This window comes from Dreissena polymorpha, chromosome 9 (genome assembly GCF_020536995.1).
Source record: "Dreissena polymorpha isolate Duluth1 chromosome 9, UMN_Dpol_1.0, whole genome shotgun sequence".
NCBI classification, from domain to species: domain Eukaryota; kingdom Metazoa; phylum Mollusca; class Bivalvia; order Myida; family Dreissenidae; genus Dreissena; species Dreissena polymorpha.
The window spans coordinates 21,905,640-21,932,466 of record NC_068363.1 but is presented as its reverse complement, the minus strand read 5'-3'; the positions used below and the strand labels follow the sequence as shown (position 1 = coordinate 21,932,466).

Genomic DNA, 26,827 nt, shown 5'->3' with positions numbered 1-26,827 from the left:
GACTGCGTGGAATCTACCTACACCTACAAAAAACAGCGGAAATTCTTCATACAATTTAAGTTATGTAAGCAGAATTTTTTAATTAACTTACAGTGACTTTGACTTTTATCTAGTTTTCCCAAGCTAGTTCTCAAGTAAGCTAACAATTCATACAATTTAGGAACAATACCCTAATATAAAAGCGGTGTTACTGAGTGTAGTTTGTCTAATTTTAATAATAGTGACATAGACTTTAACCCTACTGGCTCGAAATGGAATCCAGGTAGGGTATGTAAGCTGGGTATACACTTCCACAAATCTTCAGCACATTATCTCAATCCAATCATAAGTAATTGATCAAAGAACATAAACTGTTGCTGCTTATTCTCAAGTTTTAGATGCATAAATATTGACCTATAATGAATGGCCCCTAATTTACTTCTGAAGACTGAAATTTAATAAAAGCAAGAGAAACTGTCGTCCCTTATTAGCGCTTGTAGACTTCATAGACTCATCTGGGACAATCCTATACGCACATGTATTGAATACATATTTTTCCAAATCACAGCTCAAGTATGTTGATATTAAGTCACTTTCTAAATGCAGGACACATTCTGTTAGGCATATATATGTAGCATTTTCCCAGTATTATCTATATCAAACTCTAATTTTTATTTAGCAATAACAAACAAAAGCAAAATACAACTACATTATTGAAAATCACATTATCTTAAAGTCCTACGGTATATACTAATAATAAACACCTTAAAAAATGCATTCTACTTGTTCTACTTGAATGTAAATGAACCCCGAAAAAATAATTTCATCCCGATACATACTTTTGGCTATTGCTAGACGCTTATTTAATACTAATGTTAATATTGTTCAAAATACAACAATGTATACAATTAATTTAAACAGACAAAAACATGGTGTCTATGAAATATTCCCAAATGAAACAAAACATTTCATTTTAATCTATAACAAATTCATACAGGGAACTATATATATATTATTACAGATTTCAATAAGACATAATATCATTTATAAATATTAAATACACAGGATCAAATAAATGATGACAATTATGCATTTAACGGGTGCTTCATTAAAAAAAATTGCATTTTCCGCTCTACACTGCACTGCATAAAATTGAAACTTCACAATTCACAATCGAAAAATGCTATCATAAAATATTTTGATCATTAAATTATTAAAATGAAGCAAGTAATAATACAAGCTGGTGAAATTCAGCAGAAATGCTATATCAAATTTTAAACAACAAAACCTTGTTCATAGAGCGTTTTACTATAACAAGGAACACACAAACTACTTGAAAACAAATGTGGCATTCACTATTTTGCACATTCCCAAGAATGGTGAAATTCAGCAGAAATGCTATATCAAAGTTAAAACAACAAAACGTTATCAAATTTTGATAATATAATAAATATAATTTGCTTTGTGTATTCAAACAAATTAACACAATCTAATTGGTATTGTAAGCTATATTGAAATAAGAATTATACAAAAATTTCTGACATTAAAGCAAAACTTTTAAGAATTATAATTACCTTAGACATTCATGTGCAAGTAATTAAAGATGGTTTATTGGTTCATATGTTGTAAATTGAGAGTTTTACTATAACAAGGAACACAAAATCTACTTAAAAACAAATGTGGCATTCACTATTTTCCACATTTCCAAGAATGGTACACCTAATGTGAAATCAGCAGTACATCAAAACATAAAATAACATCAACATCTCAAAACTTCACGTACCATAACATGTTGAACAAATTTGCTAAATAAATTGTTAACATTTGACCAAGAGAAAATGGAAACAAGAGCACCGCCTTGCGGGTGCAGACCGCTCATCTATTTTCTTTTTAAAGGTGAAGGGACTCTCATTTTCAATCACAAAGGAGGGAGGGGTGGAGTGAAGAGGGGTGTATAGTGTGGGGGTGTGGACATTTATTACATTATTTTCCAAAAATGCGAAAAAAAAATGCAAAAAAAAAAAAAAAAAAAAAAACATGGGGGTGGGGGGATGGTGGGATTCTTGGGTGCGATGGTTGGACGGTATTTCAAACATAAAATAATAAAAATAAATATTTGTGTTTTTTAACCGTTTAAAAAAATGAAATTGGGGGGGGTATAGTGTGAGGGTGTGGTGGTCATTTGTGAGATGATCTTAAAAAAAAAAAAAATTAGGGGGGGGGGGATGGGGGATTCGGGTGGGGGGGGGAGGGGGGGTGGAATTCTTGGGTGCGAAGGATGACGGTATTTCAAACATAAAATAATAAAAATAAATATTTTTGTTTTTTAACCGTTTAAAAAATAATAATTTGGGGGGGGGGGCGTGGGGTGAGGGGGGTATAGTGTGAGGGTGTGGTGGTCATTTGTGAGATGATCTTAAAAAAAAAAAAAAAAAAAAAAGGAGGAGGATTCGGGGGGGGGGGGAGGGCACGGGGGATGGTTTGGGTGGAGTCTATTGTGGTATGTCAGGTAAGAGTAGTTTTGTCAAAGTATCAATCAAATCTAATCATAAATAAAGAAGTCATGGCAATTTTAGCAAAATTTAATAATTTGACATTGAGAGTGAAGGTCATTCAAAGGTCAAGGTAAAATTCAACTTGCCAGGTACAGTAACCACATGATAGCATGAAAGTATTTGAAGTTTGAAAGCAATAGCCTTGATAGTTAAGAAGTAAAGTGGATCGAAACACAAAATTTAACCATATATTCAAAGTTACTAAGTCAAAAAAGGGCCATAATTCCGTAAAAATGACAACCAGAGTTATGCAACTTGTCTGTACCCTTATGATAGTTTGCGAGTGATCCAAGTATGAAAGCAATATCTATGATACTTTAGTGGTAAAGTTGACCAAAACACAAAACTTAACCAAATTTTCAATTTTCTAAGTATAAAGGGCCCATAATTCCGTCCAAAAGCGAGTCAGAGTTACATAACTTTGCCTGCACAGTCCCCTTATGATAGTTAATAAGTGTTGCAAGTATAAAAGCAATAGCTTTGATACTGTAGGAATAAAGTGGACCTTAACACAAAACTTAACCAAATTTTCAATTTTCTAAGTATAAAAAGGGCCCATAATTCTGTCAAAATGCTAGTCAGAGTTACATTACTTTGCCTGCACAGTCCCCTTATGATAGTTAGTAAGTGTTGCAAGTATGAAAGCAATAGCTTTGATACTTACGGAATAAAATGGTCCTAAACGCAAAACTTAACCAAAATTTTCAATTTTCTAAGTATAAAAAGAGCACTTAATTCTGTAAAAATGCACGCCAGAGTTATCTAACTTTGCCTGCCCAGTCCTCTCATGATAGTAAGTAAGTGTACCAAGTTTGAATGCAATAGCATTGATACTTACTGAGAAAAGTGGACCTAAACGCAAAACTTAACCGGACGCCAACGCCGACGCCGACGCCAAGGTGATGACAATAGCTCATAATTTTTTTTCAAAAAATAGATGAGCTAAAAATGGAAGCCAATAATAAACTAATAAGACAAAATTGACCAGCGATTGAACATTTTTGTGTTTTAATATCAGAAATATTCTCTTGGTCAAGTAGTTTAAATAGCAATTTTCACAGCAATAACATAATGAAAAGTGTGGAATATTTTCACTGTTTACTGTTTGAAGAATTGCATCACCAATTCGATATCAGTGATGTCTGTCACATAACCAGAGTTACATGTGTAATATTCTAATCTTTTAAAAAAAACTTCAGTCAGTCAGTGCAAATTTAATGACCTCTGGTCCGATCTTCAGGTCTCCAGTGTCAAGGTCACGGCCCGTGTAGAACTGGGCCCACACTGGACAGTGGTCACTCACGACTCCGCCCCACGTCCAGCCCTTGGGGATCCATGGACTGGACAGGCCCTCTCTCACGACGTCACATTGACCTGTACAGGGGAATAAAATATATTACCATTAAAACGGTCTAAAACAACATTATCGTATACTACTGATAATCATATGCGCAGATTTTAAATCGGAAATGAACAAACATTAACAAATTATCTCCATATGATAAGCTTTTCAACAATTAGTTTGCATATTTACTGTTGGATTGTTTGCGGAAATAATGGCATCAACATAATTAAATCTCCATGGTTTGACAATAAGATACATTTATGTTCATTTGAGAATCAGGAACAAGAACTTATTGATAAACATTTTCATTGATAAACATACTTAATGCAATCGATATTATTTACCTATAAATAAATGGTAAGCAAAGTTTAAATAAACAAATTCATTGAATTGATATCCCCCGCCAATATGCTTCTGGACACAAAAGTAATATATCTGACACTCAAAAAAGGAATTTTTTCAGATAAAAAGGGCCATAACTCCATTATTAAAAGATGGTGTACAATGCCATTTGGCGTGCATCATCCTTTTATCCATATACATACTCATTCAATGAAATCCGCAAAGCACTTCCAAGATATGGCTCCGGACGGACGGACGAAAGGACGGACGGACAACACCAAAACAATATCCCTCCGCCTATGGCGGGGTATATTAAACATCAACTGATGGAAATCTTCAACACAAATCTTTTACAATACACAAAGCTTTGGATCAGCAAAATCAAACACAATATAACAACAATATCAACAAGCACATTTTTTTATTGATATCCCCCGCCAAAGAAAAACTTTGAGATGGACGGACAGATGGACGGATGGACAGAGAGACTGAGGAACAACGCCAATTCTATATCCCTCTACCTTTGGCGGGGGATAAAATAATTCTTACCAGTGAACACTTGTTTTGTCTGTTTAGATATCCAGATGTTATCGTATGTCTTGCTGCCTTTTTTGTTGGCGTCGCTTATGTTTGTGAAGACACCGTCGGCAATACAATTGTGATAGCCTAGATTTCGAAGATCATCAAAATCTAAAATAAACAAAAACATCATTCTTTTAATATAAGACACCTTATATGAAACATATCTAATTGAATTTTTGAATGCACATTGTTTTTGACAGATTTCAAACTTAATTCAGAACAACTTTTAGTAAAGTGACGTACTTCAAGAATAAGAGGTAATTCCAACTATCTATGGAGTAGCCTCCCTTATATGTTATAACTGTTGCCAGATTATTTTTGCATATAGCTAGCAACACTACTTTATGAAAAACACTGTAGCTACAGAAAAACAATACATCATGGAAAAGGGAGAAGATAGACCTCCTGGAAGCCGCCAGGCCGAAGAACATCATCTCCACCAGGACCAACACCACCATCCATACATGTACCAGACTGGGGAGACAGCACAAGTTGGAGGAGATATAAGGAAGTTGAACTGTCATAAAATCAGCGAATAATGATGGATTAATTCTAGGCAGAAGTGATTGACTTCCAGCAAGTTACTGCTGCACTTGGGACATAAGCAAGAGGATGCAGCCCACACCCAAATGGCTACCAGCAAAAACACTACATAACATTGAAACAAAGAAGAAAAAGAAACTAGGGCCAACACTACATAACATTGAAACAAAGAAGAAAAAGAAACTAGGGCCAACACTACATAACATTGAAACAAAGAAGAAAAAGAAACTAGGGCCAACACTACATAACATTGAAACAAAGAAGAAAAAGAAACTAGGGCCAACACTACATAACATTGAAACAAAGAAGAAAAAGAAACTAGGGCCAACACTACATATCATTGAAACAAAGAAGAAAAAGAAACTAGGGCCAACACTACATAACATTGAAACAAAGAAGAAAAAGAAACTAGGGCCAACACTACATATCATTGAAACAAAGAAGAAAAAGAAACTAGGGCCAACACTACATAACATTGAAACAAAGAAGAAAAAGAAACTAGGGCCAACACTACATAACATTGAAACAAAGAAGAAAAAGAAACTAGGGCCAACAGCAGCTGAACAAGAGCAGAAAAAGCAAAAGCACAAGAAGAGCACACATACACGAAAAGGAATGTCAAGCCACGCATAGGAGCCAAACAGGTCTACCTAAAGACACTCGTAAAAGAAACATTACAGAAAAGAAAGCATGCATCAAAAAAACCAAGGGCCTGTACTCTATCACCAAGAGAATAGCAGGTAAATATGTCAAATCAGAGACGCCAGTAATGGACAAGATATGAGGAGTGATAGCAGACAACGAAGTGCAGAAGAAGAGATGGATCGAGCCATTCCAGGAGCAGGACCTGACAGCCAATAACTCTAACAGCTTACGTCTAGACCAGTGTGGAGTTTCTCTACACACTCTTCAGCATGATATAATATCATAACTGACAGTGACCTTGACCTTTGACCTTGTGACCCCAATTTAAATACGGGTAATACACTGTCCAAGGCCAATGCACACAGGAAGTATCAAGCCAATCAGTCAATTCGTTTAGGGAGTTATTGATGGGAAATGAATTTTACACTTAGTGTGATAGTGACCTTGACCTTTCACATAGTGACCCCAATTTCAATATGGGTCATCTACTGTCAAGGCCGATGCACATATGAAGTATCAAGCCAATCAGTCCATTCATTGACGAGTTATTGATCGGAAACGAACTGGTCTCCCGACAGACAAACCGACTGACATCCAGCAAAACAATATAAGTGTGATATTGACCTTGATCTTTAACCTAGTGACCCCAATTTCAATAGGGATCATCTACTGTCAAAGGCCAATGCACATGTGAAGTATAAAGCCAATCAGTCCATTTATTGACGAGCTAGTGATCGGAAACAAACTGGTCCTCCGACAGACAGACCGACCACATCTAGAAAACAATATAACCCTTCTTCTTTGAAGGGGGCACATCATATTATTTATTAATTTTCTTTAGTTCCATAATAAAAATCAAGCGACTAACCTTTGGTATCTGGAGACAGGTTAAAGTCACCAAGCAGTATAATATCATTTTCCCCTGCAATGACAGAAGGAAATTTAAATATTGTAGTTGTATGAATATTTACAAGTTATATTTGTCAGGCCAGCTAGCTTGGTTGGTAGAGAACAGGACTACTAACCCGAGGATCGACAGTGCGTTTCCCGGCCAGCTCACATAACTTGTGTTGAAACTAGTCTTTAAATCCTTTAAACTGCCATTCTTTCCTTCCGGAGCTTTAAGTAAGGTAGCTGTCAGTTAATGGCTAAATTGTGTGCACTTAGTACTGATAAAGCAGCAAATCCATGAAATGCAAATTAAAGGATATGTTTATGTAGTAATATGGAATTGAGTGTTCAACGTATAATCTGTGCAACTGTTATTGTTTGTTAAGCATTAATTTTAGCCTGATTTTAGTGGAATAAAAATATTCAACAGACGTTGTTTATATATGAAACAAGGGCTGTTTGTAAAACATGCATGCCCCCCCCCCCATATGGGCTGTCAGTTGTAGTGGCAGCCATTGTGTGAATACGTTTTTTTTTTGTCACTGTGACCTTGACCTTTGATCTAGTGACCTGAAAATCAATAGGGGTCATCTGCCAGTTATGATCAATGTACCTAGGAAGTTTCATGATCCTAAGCCTAATTATTCTTGAGTTATCATCAGGAAACTCACTTTGAACTTGACCTTTGACCTAGTGACCTGAAAATTAATAGGGGTCATCTGCCAGTCATGATCAATGTACCTATAAAGATTCATGATCCTAGCCGTAAGCATTCTTGAGTTATCATACGGAAACCATTTTTTACTATTTCAAGCCACTGTGACCTTGACCTTTGACATAGTGACCTGAAAATCAATAGAGGTCATATGCCAGTCATTATCAATGTACCTATGAAGTTTCATGATCCTAGGCGTAAGAATTCTTGAGTTATCATCCGGAAACCATTTTACTGTTTTGAGTCACTATGACCTTGACCTTTGACCTAGTGACCTAAAAATCAATAGGGGTCATCTGCCAGTCATGATCAATGTACCTATGAAGATTCATGATCCTAGACGTAAGCATTCTTGAGTTATCTTCAGCAACCCAATGTACTGTTTCGAGTCACTGTGACCTTGACCTTTGACCTAGTGACCTGAAAATCAATAGGAATCATCTGCCAGTCATGATCAATTTACCTATGAAGTTTCATGATCCTAAGCGTAAGCATTCTTGATTTATCATCTGGAAACTATTAACTGTTTCGAGTCACTGTGACATTGACCTTTCACCTAGTGACCTGAAAATCAATAGGGTCATTTGCCAGTCATGATCAATGTACCTATGAAGTTTCATGATCCTAGGCTTAAGCATTCTTGAGTTATCATCCGGAAACCATTTTACTATTTCGAGTCACTATGACCTTGAACTTGGACCCAGTGACCTGAAAATCAATAGGGGTCATTTGCCGGTCATGATCAATGTACTTATGAAGTTTCATGATCCTTGGCCTAAGCATTCTTGAGTCATCATCCGGAAACCATCTGGTGGTAGGACCGACCGACGGACCGACCGACATGTGCAAAACAATATACTCCCTCTTCTTCGAAGGGGGGCATAAAAAGAAGAGGCAGAATTCAGAAAGTTGGATGTGGGATGTAGTAATTGTTGAGGAGAGGTAAGGGCAATATGTTTGGTCCGGGTCTATAACTCTGGTGAACTGAATATTGTTTCGCCTCAAACAAAACGCCTCATAAGGCCACAATTAAAATATTGTTGGTTTGCCCTTTACTGACCCTAAATTTTACAGGTGAGTAGGTAGGTAGGAAAATTATTTTATTTTATTTGAGAAATAATATTTATAATACACTAATAGTCTATTAATATTTAAAACACTGTTATTAAAGCACTGTTGCAGTGTACGAAGCCCTATGTAGCTTAACATTATCTTGTTTGCTGTTTCTTGCATATATTAATATCAAATACATGCTTGTGTGTTATAACATCAAATAAGTGTTCATTATATAATATTAATTGCTCAAATGCATTTGTCATTATTTAAGTGCCAGACAGCTTTTATTTTTAACTTCAACCTTTCCCTTAAATTGGGCTTAATTAGCATGCAACAAGCATTGAAGGAGTGTAGAAAGACAGCCCAAAGCCTTTAATGGAAAAATTCAGACATGGCGAAAGACCGTCACATTTTACAGGCCAGACTTGCCTACCAGGAGAAACAATTCACAGGCCAGTTGAAATTATGAGTACATACATACAACTCAGAGGGAAAATAGCTGGGAGTTGTATTATTGCAACTAACATAAGCATGAAAACTTGATTTGGAGAAATAAATTAAGGGTGTTAGTTTCAGTTTGTGGATATATTAACGCTTTAAACATATATAGTGTTGTCGATGTTTTTGTTTTTTTTAAATCAGAGTTTATTTACAGGTCCCACAGGCCTCTTCACGAGGTCTTTGAGGTCCTACCTTTTGTGTTGTCGATGTATTTAGCTAAGAGACATTAATATATTAAATAAGTTTACCTTTACATATCCATTTCACTAACATGCCATTACAGTAAACTGTTTAGAGTGGCAAACATAATAAAGCAGAATATGCACATAAATCTGATTAAACACAGATCCACTTGCATATAAATCAAATCATGTTTGTCTTTTATTTTGCATTTTCGAACGATAATCCTGTAACTGTAAGATGTATTTTTCTTTGCGAGTAGACTGCATTCCAATTTTCAAACACTTGTTCTGTGACATTCAGTTCATACATTTCCAAAAAAAAAAGAGTTTTATTTGTATCTAAAACGTATGCTCTATCGTAGAATGACACGCTCTTTTCATTAATCCATACTAATTATATGATGTCCGTCGTAAATGCGATAGTCATTTGTCCTCGCTGAGCATCGTTATTTCTATTAATTGTCCGCCATCTTGGATCACGTTAACAACATGTGTGCAACGAACGTAAACTCGTATATGTCCGACTACTTTCGCGAACCAATAGTTAAGTATGATGTCGTTCAGCCATTTTCACGGAACACCGCCGATCGCGATGCTGGTTATAGACGCTTGCATTACTGTCTATTCTGGGGCATATGAAATTCCAACCATCGGAGCGACCTAGACCTCGGTCAGGGGCGATAATAATGGACAGGGATATAAATACGCGCACAAATAAATATTGCAGTCGGCTCTTTTATGATCGGCGAAAAAAATGAAAATAAAAAAAATATGTTTTCAAAAATCGCAATAATTTTTTTGGGGTCGGGGGGTAAAAAGTGGATCGGTTGGTAAAGGGCAAACAAACTTAATTTTAATTTAGGCCTAAAAATTGCTCTATACCTGGCAGAGCGGTCCTAATGGCCTCTATAAGGCTGGGGATATTGTCAATCTCTGCCTGCAGTCGACCGATGTCCTCATTCTCCAGACCGGTTGCCTTCAGATGTACACTTACAAGTGCGCAGTCAAAACCGCTGATCTGTTGAATTATTTTATACCATATTATTTTTAGATTTCATTGTAAAAGTTTCTACCACGTAATAGACCGTTCCAGAATTTAGTCATCACCCAATTATCTCCCCTGAATACTCTCTGCGGCCGCCATAACACTACTGCCTAACAACCGGTAACATATATAAGAGAGCACCGATTATTCAACGGATGAATTTCTTTCTTTTTGTAAAACTTGTTTGTTTGTCATGCAAATTATTTGAAATAAAGTTTTTCTGCTAGAGGAGATGTTAAGCTAGTGTTATAACAGAAAAATGTTTGAAAAACGTGCATTTTTTAGGTATTTGTCTAAGAAAATAAACACGTTGACATTTAAAAAAAAAAAAACTTTAATTAAATTTAATGCAATATTTATCATTTGATTATTTGCATCAATCTTAAAATCGCGTAATCCTTTGCATTCCAGTGTTGAATTGCCTGTTTGTTCTGCATAATCCGATTATCTCGTTTTGATCAGATATTATCCAGACTTAACTAACAACATGGTGTCATCCCGGGCAGTCATAAATCACACTGGGTGGAAGATGACAGTCTGGTCATTTAACACAATTGATGATGCCACCATGTCTTCTCTTTCTGGTAGTATTAAGCAGTCATTTGGTTTAATAATTTACCTCCGACATACTTAACAGTTGCGTACATTAGATATGTTACATATTGTACAAATTAAAAGTTATGTCCAATATAGAATATCAGAAAATGTACACCGTAAAGATACTAGCCCGTTTAATCCCTGGTTTCATTTATGAAAAAAAGTATTTAATAATTATAAAATTTACCTAAAAACATAACATTTAACGTATTTAGCGGGTATCGGTTAATTAAAACTACGTCATTTCGTATGAAGATTTAATGTTACGGCAATGCACGAACTATATCATAAAACAAGAAATTACATTTGACACCAACAGGGGTAAATAATGTTTTAAAAAAAAATATTTATATAGGTATATGTGTGCTAAAATGTTAGATATTTGTCACTCATTCTCACTAGTAACGAGTTTTCAATATACATGAATACACAGTTTTTTGCATCATGTAACATTGTGTTTTTCAGTTGTATGTTAATATTCCTCAATAGCGTCATTCTCTGTACAAAACCCATCAAATTAAAATTACATGTAAATACCGTCATGCACTTCGCTTTTAATAGGGCTTTGTAGTACGTTCATTTTCAATGCAACCCTTACACCTTCTATCACTCATGTGTTTATCACACTAGCGTACTCATGCCATTCATAATTATATTTTTATAATTAGATGTATTATTATTGTAATTTATTGAAGCTTTTCTGCAAAAAATAAGACGGCTTATGCATAGAGCTCTTTGTTGTGTCAAATTGTCGGTCTTTCAGTCTTCAGATAATCTTTACTTTGATGCTAATGACGCGTTTTTTAAGATGCCAATAAATGTATTAATAATTTCGTTTGGCACTAAATAATATATTTTTGAAATATTATTTAGGTGTTTTTTTTCGGAGTTTCGTTTCGATTAATTGACTAAACAAGCGTCGTTATCAATATGTTTTGCGTTACTGCAAAAACCTATAAAATACATTTTTTTTTAGGATTTTTAGCTTTATAGATGATGAATGATTCCAAAGATGAAAATCTACTCAACTAGATATATTCACTTTATCTTCATCTTCCATATAATCTCCTAAAAGATCGTCAAGATCAATATCACTCTCCCAAAAGTTCGGTTTTTTGTACGTTACATAATTCCAGCTCACAAAAATAAATTAAAATCCAAACAACAATTTGTTTATATCTGATTTCAGTTAGAACAAGAAAAATAATGGAAGGCGTATCAAAAATACCTAGTTAATAAAATATGTTATGATTTTAGAGTATAGAGTTTTACCCATTTCAAACAATTAGCGTTAATTAATTGCGCGAGAATCTTTAATAAGTATTATCTGCTTGATGTTGCGGCTATTAAAATCAACACAACAATACATGCGTGAATTGTTTATAACAAGTTATAAGTAAAATGTCTAATCAAAATAATATGAGCGACTGAACCGGCAAATTTTCGCCGATGATAACCACTTGTTTACACATACACACACACACACACACACACACGCACACACACACACACACAAAACAAACACACAAGAGCATTATATTTTTTTTATTTGTAACAATCAATCTTATCTTCAAACAATCAATTTAACAACAAAAAATGTGATAATCGCCTGAAAATAATTAATTAAGTAATTTATTTATCCGACATCGGCGAAGCGGGTATTCGCTACGTCTTTGGCTTTTGGAATCGCTGACTCGCAGAAGTTGGCAGTAGTGTAATGGCGGACAGTCACGTGACTGACAATATGGCGGCGGTCAATTTATTGATTCTGGAACGGTCTATAACGCAATCAATTTACCAGGGACCCTGACAAATCATCATGCCCATAGGATGCAGCAAAATTTAAATCAAAACAGTTCTTTGCCTCAAATAAAAAGTATTTTTGACTTAGAAATACAAATGGAAATAGGTCAGTCATTTCATTGTATCATATCACTTGAATATTTTCAAGTTGAGTCGTTTTGTAGTTGATTTTGTCATTTTGTCATTTAAGAATGTGAGAGTCATTTTGTAGTAATTTTGTAGTGGAGCAAGCTATTCTGTAGTTGTCCTAGTAATAATGTAGTTGAGTTAGTAATTTTGTCGTTATGTAGGTCATTTTGTAGCTAAGTAAGTCATTTTGAAGATGAGCTAGTCATGTTGTAAAATGAGTGAGTTAATGTTTTGTTGTGTAAGACATTGTGTAATGAAGTTAGTCATTTTCATTTGCGGTTAAGAAAGTCATTTTGTATTATAGTTAGTCAATTTTCATTGAGCTATTCATGTTTTACTTGAACTTTATGTTGAAGTTGAGAAAAACAAATACAGTTGAGAAAGTCATGTTGTAGTAAAGTTGGTCATTTTGTAATTCAGTTAGTAATTTTATAGTATAGTTAGACATTTTTAAATGAGTTAGTCATTTTGTAGTTGAGTTAGTCATTTTGTAGCTTAGTAAGCATTTAGTTCAGTAAATCAGTTTGCAGTTGACGTAGCAAAGTTGTAGTCAAGCTCTAGTCAGTTTGTAGTTGAATAAGTCATTTGTAAAAGCCAAATTTTGATCTCCCCAGCCTGGGGACGTTCTTAAGATCTCCTCCAAAGATACTAAGAACTGGTTCTATCCAGGAAAATGACTCAAAAGCAATAAAACTAAACTAAACAGATTTAAACTAAAGCAACATGAAACTTTTCTACCATAAACAACTAAAAACTACAAGTTAACGATGAAAGATGGTGCATATTTTCAAAAAAGACTACACGACCTTGAACGTAGCAATGAAAGGTCGTCGGGTGAAGGGTTTCTGTTTCTTGTCCATGGCCAGGAGGGTTGAGCTAACAAGGGCAACACCCTGCATTTCATCATACAGGAATCCATTGTACTCGTTACTCTAAGGAGAGAACAAAAAGAACAACAAAGAAATATAAATTAAGACAGGTAAAGTACATGTAAATCAGACAAGTGGGCCTGAAAGGCCCAGGGTCGCTCACCTGATATACAAAGGAACTGACCTGTTCTGTGCAACCAAAGACAAATGTTCTGACCAAGTTTCATGAAGATTGAACTATGCATGTGACGTTTAGAAGAGAAAACAAGGTTTTACTCTAGTCATATAAAGAAGCATGCCCCGCCTCGCCCACCGTGGCGGCCATGTTTTACAACCAAACGGAAACATTTTAAAACTAGTCCAAGATGTTATTGTGAAATATTTTTAAACAAGAGCACTGCGTAACGGGTGCCACACTCGGTTGCGGGTGCAGTTTTGAATAGATGAAAGCTTGTCAGAATTTTTTTATTTTTTTTAGAAGTCAGTGACCTTGACCTATACCTAGTGACCCAAACATGGGTGTGGTATGTAGAACCCATCAAGGTGCAGCTACATATGAAGTTTCAAAGTTGTAGGTTGAAGCACTTTGATTTTAGAGCCAATGTTTAAAACCTTGACAAAATGTTAAATTTGTAGCACGACACGGACGATGAGCTGGCTATGACAATACCTCGGGTTTTCTCCGAAAACATCCGAGCTAAAAAACTGAGGAAATTACATTTCACGTGGCTTTTGTTTTTCTCTGTTATCAAAGTGCCATCCATTATCCAAGTATCGCCATGACCAGCGTGCTTTTGTAGACTACATGTTCAGGAACTGATGTTATGTAAATTAAAAAACAGTATTCTCTTAGTCCTATAAGCTTTCAAAATTTAATTTTGCTTCGATTTGTAAGGATCAGTAGAATCAAGCGCAAATATAATGTTCCAAGATCAAAGGTGAAGGTAAAATACAATGCTATTCCAAACAAATTGTATGCCCCATAACTTTGTCCAGCATAACTGATTTTCAAATAATTAAAATAAAAAAAATAAAAATAAATAAAATGCTCCGCCCCCTGGTGCCCATGCTTTTCAACAGACTGTAGCCATTTCCTTACTAATCCAAGATATCATTACAACAAATGTTCTGACCAAATCAATATAGACTAGACTATGAATGTGACTTTAAAAAAAAGTGTTAACAACGTTTTACTATTGCCATATAAGGATAAATACTGCACCCTCTAGCGGCCATGTTTTTTAACCAACCGGAACCATTTTAAAACTCATCCAAGATATCATTAAGACAAATATTCTGACCAAGTGTCATATAGATCAGACAATAAATGTGGCCTCTGAAGTGTTTTATTGTGAAAAACTTTCTGACCAAGTTTCAGGAAGATCTGACAATAAATGTAGCCTCTAGAGTGTTAACTAGGTTTTACTTAAGACATTAACAGAAAAATACCCCATCCCCTGCCAGCCATACGTGTATTTTTCAACCAACCGGATCCATTTTTGAACTCATCAAAGATATCATTGGAACAAATGTTCTGACCAAGTTTCACCATGTGATTTGAAGAGCGTTTACAAAGTTTCACTAAAATGACTAGGAAAAATGCCCCGCCCCTGGCGACACTGTTATCCAACCAACCAGAACCATTTTCGATGTCGTCCAAGTTATCATTGAGACAAATATTCTGACCAAGTTTGATAAAGATCAGACAATAAATGTGGCCTCTAGAGTGTTAACAAGGTTTAACTAAAGCCATATCAGGAAGAATGCCCTGCCTAGCAGCCATATTTTTCAACCAACTGTAACTATTTTCAAACTCATCCAACATATAATTGGTATAAATCTTCTGACCAAGTTTCATAAAGATCGGACAATAAATGTTGTCTCTAGAGTGTTAACAAGGTTAAACTATAGCCAAATAAGTAAAAATGCATCGCCACCTGGCAGCCATGTTTTTCAACCAACCTGAACCATTTTCAAACTCATCCAAGATACCGTTGGGACAAATCTTCTGAAAAAGTTTCATGAAGATCGGACAATAAATGGGGCATTGAAAGTGTTAACAAGGAAAATGTTGACGACACACACCGCACGACTGACAAAAGGCAAACACAAAAGCTTACCATTGAACATGTTGTCATCAGGTGAGTCAAAAACAGTGAAACTAATTTACAGAAATTGTTGTGCTAATTACATTTTGGAAAGAACAAAAGCACAACGAAACAAGAGGGCCTGAAAGGCCAAACATTGCTTAACTGTGATACAAAGGAACTGACCTGTTCTGTGCAGCCCAAGATATCTGTAAAACAAATGTTCTGACCAAGTGTCATGAAAAGTGAACTTAAAATGAAACTTTTTGAGTGCTAACCTGGTTTTACAGAGCCATTTTTGCATGACTTGGCTTAAAATATTCCTAAGAAATGCGTGAACCATGCATAGATATGTTAAACTCAACTCACCATGTACATGCGACCCGTTGACTCTGAAATGACACACCTCCATTTGCCACGATGACCTGCCCATTTCTGGTTGTTAGGCAGGGTGGGTGTGTTGAGCTCATCGCATATCTGTGGAAAATGTAAACTAAATTAGTCATAATAGTGCTGAAGAATGCATCCCCCGCCTGACAACAGATGTAATAATATGTACAATGATGCTATAAAACATTATATAAACTGGGTAAACATTTTTTTTATATAAAGTAAACAAGGGACAAAATTGTCACAAAACCAGGTTTTCAATTTGAAACAAGGGCTGTTTGTAAAACATGCATGTCCCCCATATGGGCTGTCATTTGTAGTGGCAGCCATTGTGTGAATATGTTTTTTGTCACTGTGACCTTGACCTTTGAACTAGTGAACTGAAAATTAATAGGGGTCATCTGCCAGTCATGATCAATGTACCTATGAAGTTTCATGATCCTAGGTGTAAGCATTCTTGGTTTATCATCCGGAAACCATTTCTATTTCGAGTCACTGTGACCTTGACCTTTGACCTAGTGACCTGAAAATCAATAGGGTCATCTGCGAGTCATGATCAATGTACCTATGCAGTTTCATGATCCTAGACCTAAGAGTTCTTGAGTTATCATCCGGAAACCATCTGGTGGACGGTCGGACCAACCTACGGACATGTGCAAAACAATATACCCCCTCTTCTTCGAAGGGAGGCATAAAAAGTCTGAAAAAGGGAGACAACTCAAACTGAACTGATTGTTTATAATTAACCCCCTTTGTTTAAAAAAACAATATATTTTTAGTCGTAGCGACCTTGACCTTGGAGATATTGACGTAGTTCTTTCGTGCTACACACCGTTCAATGATAGGGAACAAATGTGCCAAATGATTTTAAACTTTCACAATGAATGACATAGTTATGGCCTGGACAAGCTCATTTATGGCCATTTTTGACCTTTTAACTCAAAGTGAGACATTGGCCTTGGAGATATTGACGTAATCCTAATTCTACCGTCTAATGATGGTGAACAGATGTGCCAAATGATTTTAAAATCTCACAATGAACGAATGAACAATGAAGTTATGGCCCGGACAAGCTTTTCCGCCCACCTGCCAGCCCGCCTGCCCGCCGATATTCGCCAATCTAATAACCAGTTTTTTCCTTTGGAAAACCTGGTTAACAATTTGAAAAGGGGGAATAATTTTAATGTAATTTTTAAATGTAGAAGGATACAAGGAACGACTGCGCATCATACGGAACAATGCCTGCATCTTTGAATGTTGCATGTTAAAAAGAGTACTTAAGTAGAACACTGCCTTGCAAGCAAGTTGTGGCTATGGGACGACAGACAGACAGACGATCGTCCCTGGTTATTCCAGTATACCCTCATTACCTTGCACAAAAATGTACCACACATTGTTAACCATGTATTTTTGTATCCTTTCTTCATACCCTCATTTAAACAAGAATATCAGTGAAACTAATGGATGCTCCCCGATGATGCGCTTTGTCAATCTATGTGTTAATAACCACCTAAATAAATCTATTGTTAGCCTCGGTGACCTTGACCCCAGTGACCTCAAACCTCATCAAAAGGTTGAGGTTTATGCCAGGTACTTACATGCCAAATATGAAAGAGATCAGTAAAGTAACAAAAGCATGACGGAAAATCTATTATTAGCCTCTATGACCTTGACCTTGACGCCAGTGACCACGAACCTAATTAAAAGGTAGAGGTCCATGCAAGGTACCTACATGCAAAATATGAAATAGATTGGTAAAGTTTTTAAAGGTGCTATGAGAAACTGTTACAAAAGCGTGATGGAAAATCTATTATTAGCCTCTGTGACCTTGAGCACAGTGACCTCAAACCTCATCAAAAGGTAGAGGTCCATGCAAGGTACCTACATGCCAAATATGCAAGAGATCAGTAAAGTAACAAAACCATGACGGAAAATATATTATCAGCCTCGGTGACCTTGACCTTGACCCCAGTTACCTCAAACGTCATCAAAAGGTAGAGGTCCATGCAAGGTATGTACATGCCAAATATGAAAGAGATCAGAAAAGTATTGAAGCGGCTATGTGAAACTGTAAAAAATGTGTGACGGAAAAATCTATTTTTAGCCTCGGTGACCTTGACCTTGACCCCTGTTAATTAAAACCTCATCAAAAGGTAGAGGTCCATGCAAGGTACGTACATGCCAAATATGAAAGAGATCAGAAAAGTATTGAAGGTGCTATGAGAAACTGTAACAAAAGTGTGACGGAAAAATCTATTATTAGCCTTGGTGACCTTGACCTTGACCCCAGTTACCTCAAACCTCATCAAAAGGTAGTGGTCTATGCAAGGTACCTACATGCCAAATATGAAAGAGATCGATGGAGAATTGAAGGTGCTATGAGAAACTGTAACAAAAGTGTGACAGAGAAATCTATTATTAGCCTCGGTGACCTTGACCTTGACCCCAGTGACCTCAAACCTCATCAAAAGGTAGAGGTCCATGGAAAGTACTTACATGCCAAATATGAAAGAGATCGGTAAAGTATTGAAGGTGCAATGAGAAACTGTAACAAAAGTGTGACGGAAGGAAGGAAGGAAGTAAGGAACTACAAACTGGCAAACTTTATGCTCCACCGAAAATATATCGGGGAACATAAAGATATCATCCCATCCAAACCAGTGTGTGTTTTTTTATTGTGTTCAAATTTACATGTAGTTTCGGTATTCGGCCCATTCCCAATGGAACAAGAGATGTGTTTGTCAGAAACACAATGCCCCCTAATGCGCCGCTTTTTTTTACCTTTTACCTTGAAGGATAACCTTGACCTTTCACCACTCAAAATGTGCAGCTCCATGAGATACACATGCATGTCAAATATCAAGTTGCTTTGTGCAATATTTCAAAAGTTATTGTAAAACTTTGCTGTAAGGTTAAAGTTTTGGGACATCATTTTTTTACCTTTGACCTTGAAGGATGACCTTTACCTTGACCTTTCACCACTCAAAATGTGCAGCTCCATGAGATACACACGCATGCCAAATATCAAGTTGCTATTTTCAATATTTCAAAAAATATTGCAAAACTTTACTGTAAGGTTAAGGTTTTGAGACAGAATGACAGAAAGAAAGACAGGCCAAAAACAATTTACCCCCGATCAATCGATCCGGGGGCATACAAAGGTTTTTTTTCCCAAATGGGTCCAAAAATCTTCCATTCAAAGGTTTCCCCCTCCCCCCAAAAAAGAAAATCTAAACATTTAGTTCCAATCCAGCTCTATCATTTAAACCTTAGTAAAAAAAGTATTGAAACCACTTTTATTCTCCATTTTGAAGCATTTGTAAGCAAATCAACAACACTAATTTCCCAATTTAAGTCAAAACGCACCATTTTTCCCAATCCAGAGAGACCCGGACCCATTCCTAAAATGGTAATAAAACACTGCAAACTATTTATTGTATTACAACCTTGTTGAAAATAATTATCACCAATAACATAGTCTTGATAGTAACATTATAATAATTTTCATCACATCATTTGATGTTTTTTTTGTGGAGCCATTTTCCCATCAAAAGACACTAAATATTTTCATAAAATAAAGTGAACATGACCACGTAATAACAAGGCCAGAAAAACCTTCTTCGCAAGGGGCCTCTTTTTCTTCCACTGAACCAAAAAGGCCCTTTCCCCTACAAAGTTGGTGTTTTGAACATGTAACAAGCTAACATACATGAACAGCTAACAACAATGTGTCACCTCAACAACAGAAATATGAGTCACTGATTGCTCAAGATATTTCGTAGTATCTGACTACAGAATCAAGGGTTTTAGCACTCATAACTAAACCTTTGACAGTGAATGTAGAGATTGGATCTACATATTACTCTTATTTTTGTTATTCAATAAAAGTGTGACCCCATCATTTTACATTAAGTGTTTATGATATAAACATAAATGTAAGGCAGAAACATTTTCAAACAAGAAGTAAATGAAAATATCAGAAAAATTGTAGAGGGACTGAATTATAGATGTATACCACCAACCAAATACAGCGAAACTATGAATTGTGTCTAAAATAACTTGGGTTCAAATATTCATTGATGTTAGCGCCAAAGTCTTGGCATTTAGTTGATCTGGTTAGATTTTGAACTGAACAAGAGATGTGTTCGTCAGAAACACAATGCCCCCTATTGCGCCGCTTTAAAATATAATTTTTTTATTTTGTTTGACCTTTGACCTTGAAGGATGACCTTGACCTTGAACTTCCACCACTCAAAATGTGCAGCTTCATGAGAACACCGCCTTGAAAAAAAAATAAATTGTTTGACCTCTGACAATGAAGGATGACCTTGACCTTGAACTTCCACCACTCAAAATGTGCAGCTTCATGAGAACGCCGCTTTGAAATTTAGTTATTATTTTTTGTTTTTACATTTGACCTTGAAGGTTGACCTTGACCTTAAACTTCCACCACTCAAAATGTGCAGCTTCATGAGATACATATGCATGCCAAATATCAAGTTTCTATCTTCAATAATGCGAAAGTTATGGCCAACGTTCAAGTTTTTTTTCGGACGGACGGACAGACTGACATACTCACACACATAAAAATGCCTCACTTTGTGCCAATATATGGCTTTAAATGCCAACAGATTTAATAGTGTACACGTTTTAGCTCTCAATACGTGCTGAAGGGTGACATTTTGTATGGTATAAAACTGGGTTATACCCATATATGTACAAGTTATTGACCAGGCTGTATACCAACAATTCTTCAAAAAGGAGACAATGAAAACTGAAAAAATGAAGGAATTTTGAGGCTTGTAGAAAAGTCAAATATCATTAAAGCATTTGAACATATAGTAAAAACTTACTTGTTATTGGCATTCTTATATTTTTTTAATTGTAGCAGTTGTTTGTTTTTCTTGTTTGGAGGAAAGGTGGCAGTTCCTGTCAGAGGGGGGATTTTATGAAGAAAGGATAATTATTTTTAAGATGAATTATTACATGTTTATATTCTACTGTAAAATAAAACATTAACTACATACCAGGGCTCAACATTAACCTAAAAACCAACTTGATCTGCCGGGCAAGTACTTAGAAAATATTCTTGCCCTGAACGTAAAGCCACTTGCCCAAATATGAAAAATCACATTAACTATTAACCTCATATTTTTTTTATAAAGATCAAAATGATACACCACAAAACCTTTCTTGTATTTTAGCACATTTAACAAAATGATTACAGCAATTAAAGTCTAATTAAAGTCTAAATGTAGATTTGTGCAAATTTTTGATTATTGATGAAATAATTAGCCATTCCAACTCACTTTTCCATTTTGGTAAAAAGTTGCGTTTTCGCTTCAATTCGTACTTTTTGGTACTTTCCGATGATTTTTCTGCGCATTTTTCATTTGCACACTTCCAGTTAATTGTAAAGCCAAAGCTAAATAAACTAGACATTTCTCGTCTCCTAACAGTACTGTAAACAACACGTGGAAATGCTTGCGCACCATGTGTAGTTAGTTCGGACTTCCGCAAACAACAATCCCCAAGGTAAATTCGTGCATTAGGCAAATTGTTCGTGATTATTTGTACTATTTAACCAGAGAAACACACATTTTTCTTTGTTCTTTTTTGCACTTGCCCGCTCGGAAAACTAGATTAAAAAATAATATAATAATTGCCCGGACCCAACTTTAACCTGCCAGGGACAATCAAACAACCGTTAATGTTGAGCCTGCAATCATTAACTACAAAAGCTCTGTATGTAATGCCCAAACTTGATTAGATTAAAATAGCTTGGATTGCTTACAAAATTGCCTATGCCCTCAGGGGTTTTTCAGCACTGTCTGACCTACCGGAAAACGGGGCACTCCCAAAGCAAACGGACCCGATCCCAAACAGAAATTATAAAAAAAAAATCCCAATTTAAAAAAAAATAAAAAAAAAAATTAATTTTTTTTTAAGAATGAAGTGTCTTATAACTTGTGTGACTAACCAGTGTTTGTTTTGGTCAAAAATATCTGCTATAAGGTTTTGACTGTACAGTTCTTATCTCAAAGTGTAACTGAAAAACCGAACTGCAGTACTTGAATAAACATTGAACATGCCAAATATTGCATCTGTTTCTATAAAGAAGACAAAATAACAAATAAAAACAAATTTATTTGTTAAACCACTGAATTATTTAAGCATGATAAATTCACAATTTTTTCCCTAATGAGCCGTTTCATCAAAGCGAAAATTCCCAAAATGGCTAATTTTGTCGATAAAAAATTCCCAATTTGGTCAGACTCCTTTTCCCAAAAAGGGCAGACAAAACCCTGGCCCTCTAACTTGTCTACATATACAGTTCATTTGTTGTTGTTTTTAGTTTACATTGAGAGTGAATTTTAAGGTCATTAAGGGGCACAAACACATTTTGACCAGGGGAGCCAGGTTAAATTTCTGCCCAAAATTAATCTCTAAAAATCACCAAGGCAATGTTATATTTCACATTTTTAAGAAATTATTCCCTGAATCAAATGCAGATACACCATACCATAAAGATTCAATATCAGGGTGCTTTGTTACCTTTTGCAAGGCCTCCTTGTCTGCAAGTTCTTGTACAGCTATAATGCTCAATCTGTCAATAATTACAACACAAATGCAATGAACTATGTTATAGGAAAACTGGGCTTTATGCATGTTTTGCATTCGCAGGCTAATATTAATGAGTAATATTGTACCACACATCACTTTAATGGATTTTTTTGTGTAACGGAAGTCTGTTCTGAAGGACAATTCAGTTAAACAGAAAGTGTTGTCCCTGATTAGCCTGTGCAGATTTCACAGACTAATCTGGAAAGACAATTTACGCACATGCATAGGAGCCCAGTTTTGCCAGATAGAGGCTAAAATTTAATGAAGTTCAAGTCATGATTTAATAATTACTTATAATTCTTATTATTTACGTATTTCTTATAATTCTAATTATCAGTTATGAATCATCTTTAGCATTGTATATCAATACAGGGCATTTTCTAGATTTGGGGAAAAGGACAAACCTTCCATGTTGGGGCTACTGTTATATCATTATAACTCATGTGAAATAAATTTTCATGGATTTTTTGGGTTGAACGATCCACAAATTTAACAAATTTAAGACGTGCAAAATTACAGTCTCATATTCCTCTTTTTTTACACAATCTGAATCAGAAATCCATGTATTTACATGTCCTCAAAAAAAAATTTTTATTAAAAAAACACCAAAATTCATGCCAACGAGTATAAATGATTTTACGGTTTATCGACCAAACTGGCAATGGGAAAATTGCATCATCTTGAAGAAATTGTTTTGATGATGGTGCCTATTCAAGACTTACATGTAGTAAGGCCAAATTGAAATTGATACAAATGGAAAAAAATATTTATAAAATGGTAAATAATGTTTCATCACTGAAACAACTGGACATGCTTGTATACAAGCTACATGTAGCTAGTTGAATCAACTGACAACTTACACATACATTAATAGAGAAATATAGTGACACTGTATGACTCAGCACAATAACTTGTAATAAATACTATAAAATCATCATTAATTTATTCCTGGGGCATTAATTTTTGTTGGTTTTGTTGGTTGACCAACACAATTTACAACGCATATTTAACACAAACTCATCAATAAATGACAGATGCAAATTCCTCATTTTGTTTTAAAAAATCAGACAATAACATTTTTTTTAACCACAAAAATTCATGCTGACCATGCAATAGACATAATTTTACAGTAGTTTTAATCATACCCATTTTCCAAGATGGTCATACACACGACATCTTGTACCCCTGGGTTATTTGCTTTCTCAGAAGAACAACACTGCAGATTCCACGAGGCAATGCGAACAGCTTTACGATTATTGCACTTAAACGTTGGGAATTCCACTGCAGGCCGTAACGGTTTTTGTGAATATGGCCCCAATTTGTCCACCAAGTTTTCTAAAGATCCTTTTGAAAATTCAACAGCCGGGTCATGGGAATTATTGCGAGAATGTAAAGAAATGTCTGACGTTCTGCTAGGTATTGCACTGGTATTGAAATTTAAATTTGAAGACTTTTTCGATGAAGCATAAGACACACTGTCTGTAGCAAGGTTTTCGTCCAATGTCAACTGTGGCCTAATTGCACTTAAAACATTTGGCCCTATACCCTTCACTTTTATCAAGTCATCGATGTTCGTAAATGGTCCCTTTTTATCCCTGTACGTGACTATATTTTCAGCCAAAGTTTGGCCTATTCCTTTAACTTTCATCAACTGGAACACATTTGACGAATTCAAGTGAACAATCACTGATTTACTTTCCTTTTTAATAACCCCATTTAAGGAAGCTTCAAAATTGTCACCTTTTCCGTCATCGTCTGTTTTCAGACATATTTCGTGCTGAATCGCTTTCAATTTTACCGCACCAACACCTGAAACTAGCGCTAAATCTTCGATCACCTTAAACCCCTTGATCTGTCTACGATAATCCACTATCTTTTTGGCAGTTTCACGGTTTATACCAGGCAAGGTCATTAGTTCCTCTTCTGTCGCTGTATTTATATCAAGTTTATTTTTTACAAGTTCTTCTTTTTCTTCTCCCAAAACCGCCATGTTGAAAGTCGCACTAAGTTGCCTTCGATGCTTACGAAAACTTGACTTCTTTGTTTCATCATCTTCAATTCCGCTTTTCTTCGGAATGCAACAACTGTTCATACCCCCCATTCTTATGTGTTGTTGTTTTGTTGTTTTTACTGTCGTTTGTGTTTTCACTTTTGACCGGAATTTATACTTTGAATTCCCTGAGCTTCAGTTTTGAATATTTTACCATACTTAAATGGAACTTTGTGGTTCCATTTTCAATTCAAGTTTCATTTTTGGAACTTCTTTTTTACTGCATAAAAAAACATATCTAAATCGTGCATTACCACGCGTAAGTTCAATAGCATCTTCAAACTTTGGCCAAATGAAAATAAGACTACTGGTCGGGTACGTAATTCCGGCCACTTTTGGGACTATTTTAACAAAATCTTTTGTTTTAGGCAACTGGTTGAAACTAAACTTCACATATATAATCCTGGGTTCAAAACTCACCTAGCATGAAAATTTCAATAGAATTAGATCAGTGTATGTTACTTTTATGAACAGTAATTAATGACATATAAACTATCAATTTTCGTAGGGCAATTGTACCTAAAAAATCGGCCACTTTTCAGTTTAATCTGCAGGTACAATTACAAAGCAATATCTTTAGACGAATGTCCTCATTTTAAGAGTATTAATAAAGGTTTACACAAACACAATTTTTGACTTGAAACTTAACATATATGCGACGTTTTTATACCAGTTACTCCCCCTACCTATTTTATTAAATAATAACAGGCCTGCACGGTTAATGGGGAACTGCAAATTCATAAAAAATATTTATTTTCAATAGTTTTAATCAATTTTTACTAACATAGCTAAGAAAGTAAAAACATTTTGTTTAAAAAGTTGACTTTAGTGTCGATTTTTAGTAAACGCTTATATTTAATTTTACAACATGTAAACTATTAATATTCAAATCAAGGGAGGTAATTCATATATTAAAAGTTTATATTTAGGTCCTGATTTTTTTGTTTTAAATGTATGTTTTTATACAATTAATTAAAAAATACCTTAATAAAAGTTTATCAGAGAGAAATAATAATAATTTTTTCAAATATATTTGTTTCTTATATAATTATAATTTTTTGCATTGGCTAATGACGTCACTTTTCCCATGAGAGAAATATCTTGTGTTATGTTTGAGACATTTTAATGCAGACGTTTACAGTGAAATGCTTCTTTAATTTGCAAAATATTGAGAGTAGGGTTGGTTTTCAAGTTGATTATTCTAAAAATTATCAAAACATGTGTGTTTAGATCATGAAAATGATTAAACACAGGTGGCCGATTTTTTACGTACAGGCCGGAATTACGTACACGACCAGTATTCACATGATTGTTAATATTATGAAATAAGGTCATTCACATGCTATATTTGAGTTCATCAATCATATTTACACCGATTACATCACTAATGTTTACACTGTATGTCATCCACATGCTATATTTGAGTTCATCAATCATATTTACACCAATTACATCACTAATGTTTACACGGTTTACAATGTATGAGTTCATAAGGTCATTCACATGCTATATTTGAGTTCATCAACCATATTTACACCGATTACATCACTAATGTTTACACGGTTGACAATGTCAAATTTACACCGATTACACCACTAATGTTTACACGGTTGACAATGTATGAGTCCTTTCATCTTCCAAAGTCATTAAAGGCATGGATATCTGATTTCAGGGAGTTTGCGTGATTTCCTGAAAAATAAAATCATATTATCATTTCTTAAACATCTCATTATAATTATATAATCCATGCAACAAAACAATTTATTAAACATGTGTAAATCACGTAAACTTCTGCACATGTTTTTACATACAAATACAGTCATATCATTTATTGCATGGTTTCTAAATACATACATTGTTTTTTACTTTAAAAAAAATACAAATACATTAAAAGAAA

At 35.1% G+C, this 26,827-nt stretch overlaps 1 protein-coding gene across 8 annotated transcripts in view; it reads right to left on the bottom strand.

The window, feature by feature from the left end:
• Nucleotides 1–2,456: 2,456 nt before the first annotated feature.
• Nucleotides 2,457–26,827, bottom strand: part of LOC127846702 (endonuclease/exonuclease/phosphatase family domain-containing protein 1-like) — a 182,249-nt gene continuing 157,878 nt past the window's right edge. For 6 of the 8 annotated variants that reach the window (XM_052378193.1, XM_052378194.1, XM_052378198.1 and 3 more), the window contains 8 exons: nucleotides 24,026–26,619; nucleotides 22,812–22,863; nucleotides 16,236–16,343; nucleotides 13,717–13,842; nucleotides 10,219–10,354; nucleotides 6,860–6,913; nucleotides 4,771–4,911; nucleotides 2,457–3,908 (listed from right to left, as the gene is read on the bottom strand). In XM_052378193.1, the coding sequence (XP_052234153.1) occupies nucleotides 3,730–3,908; nucleotides 4,771–4,911; nucleotides 6,860–6,913; nucleotides 10,219–10,354; nucleotides 13,717–13,842; nucleotides 16,236–16,343; nucleotides 22,812–22,863; nucleotides 24,026–24,981 (1,752 nt within the window). In that variant the 5' untranslated portion in view covers nucleotides 24,982–26,619 and the 3' untranslated portion in view covers nucleotides 2,457–3,729. The remainder of the gene's footprint in view (nucleotides 3,909–4,770; nucleotides 4,912–6,859; nucleotides 6,914–10,218; nucleotides 10,355–13,716; nucleotides 13,843–16,235; nucleotides 16,344–22,811; nucleotides 22,864–24,025; nucleotides 26,620–26,827) is intronic. The other 2 variants (XM_052378196.1, XM_052378199.1) reach the window with 2 other exon arrangements.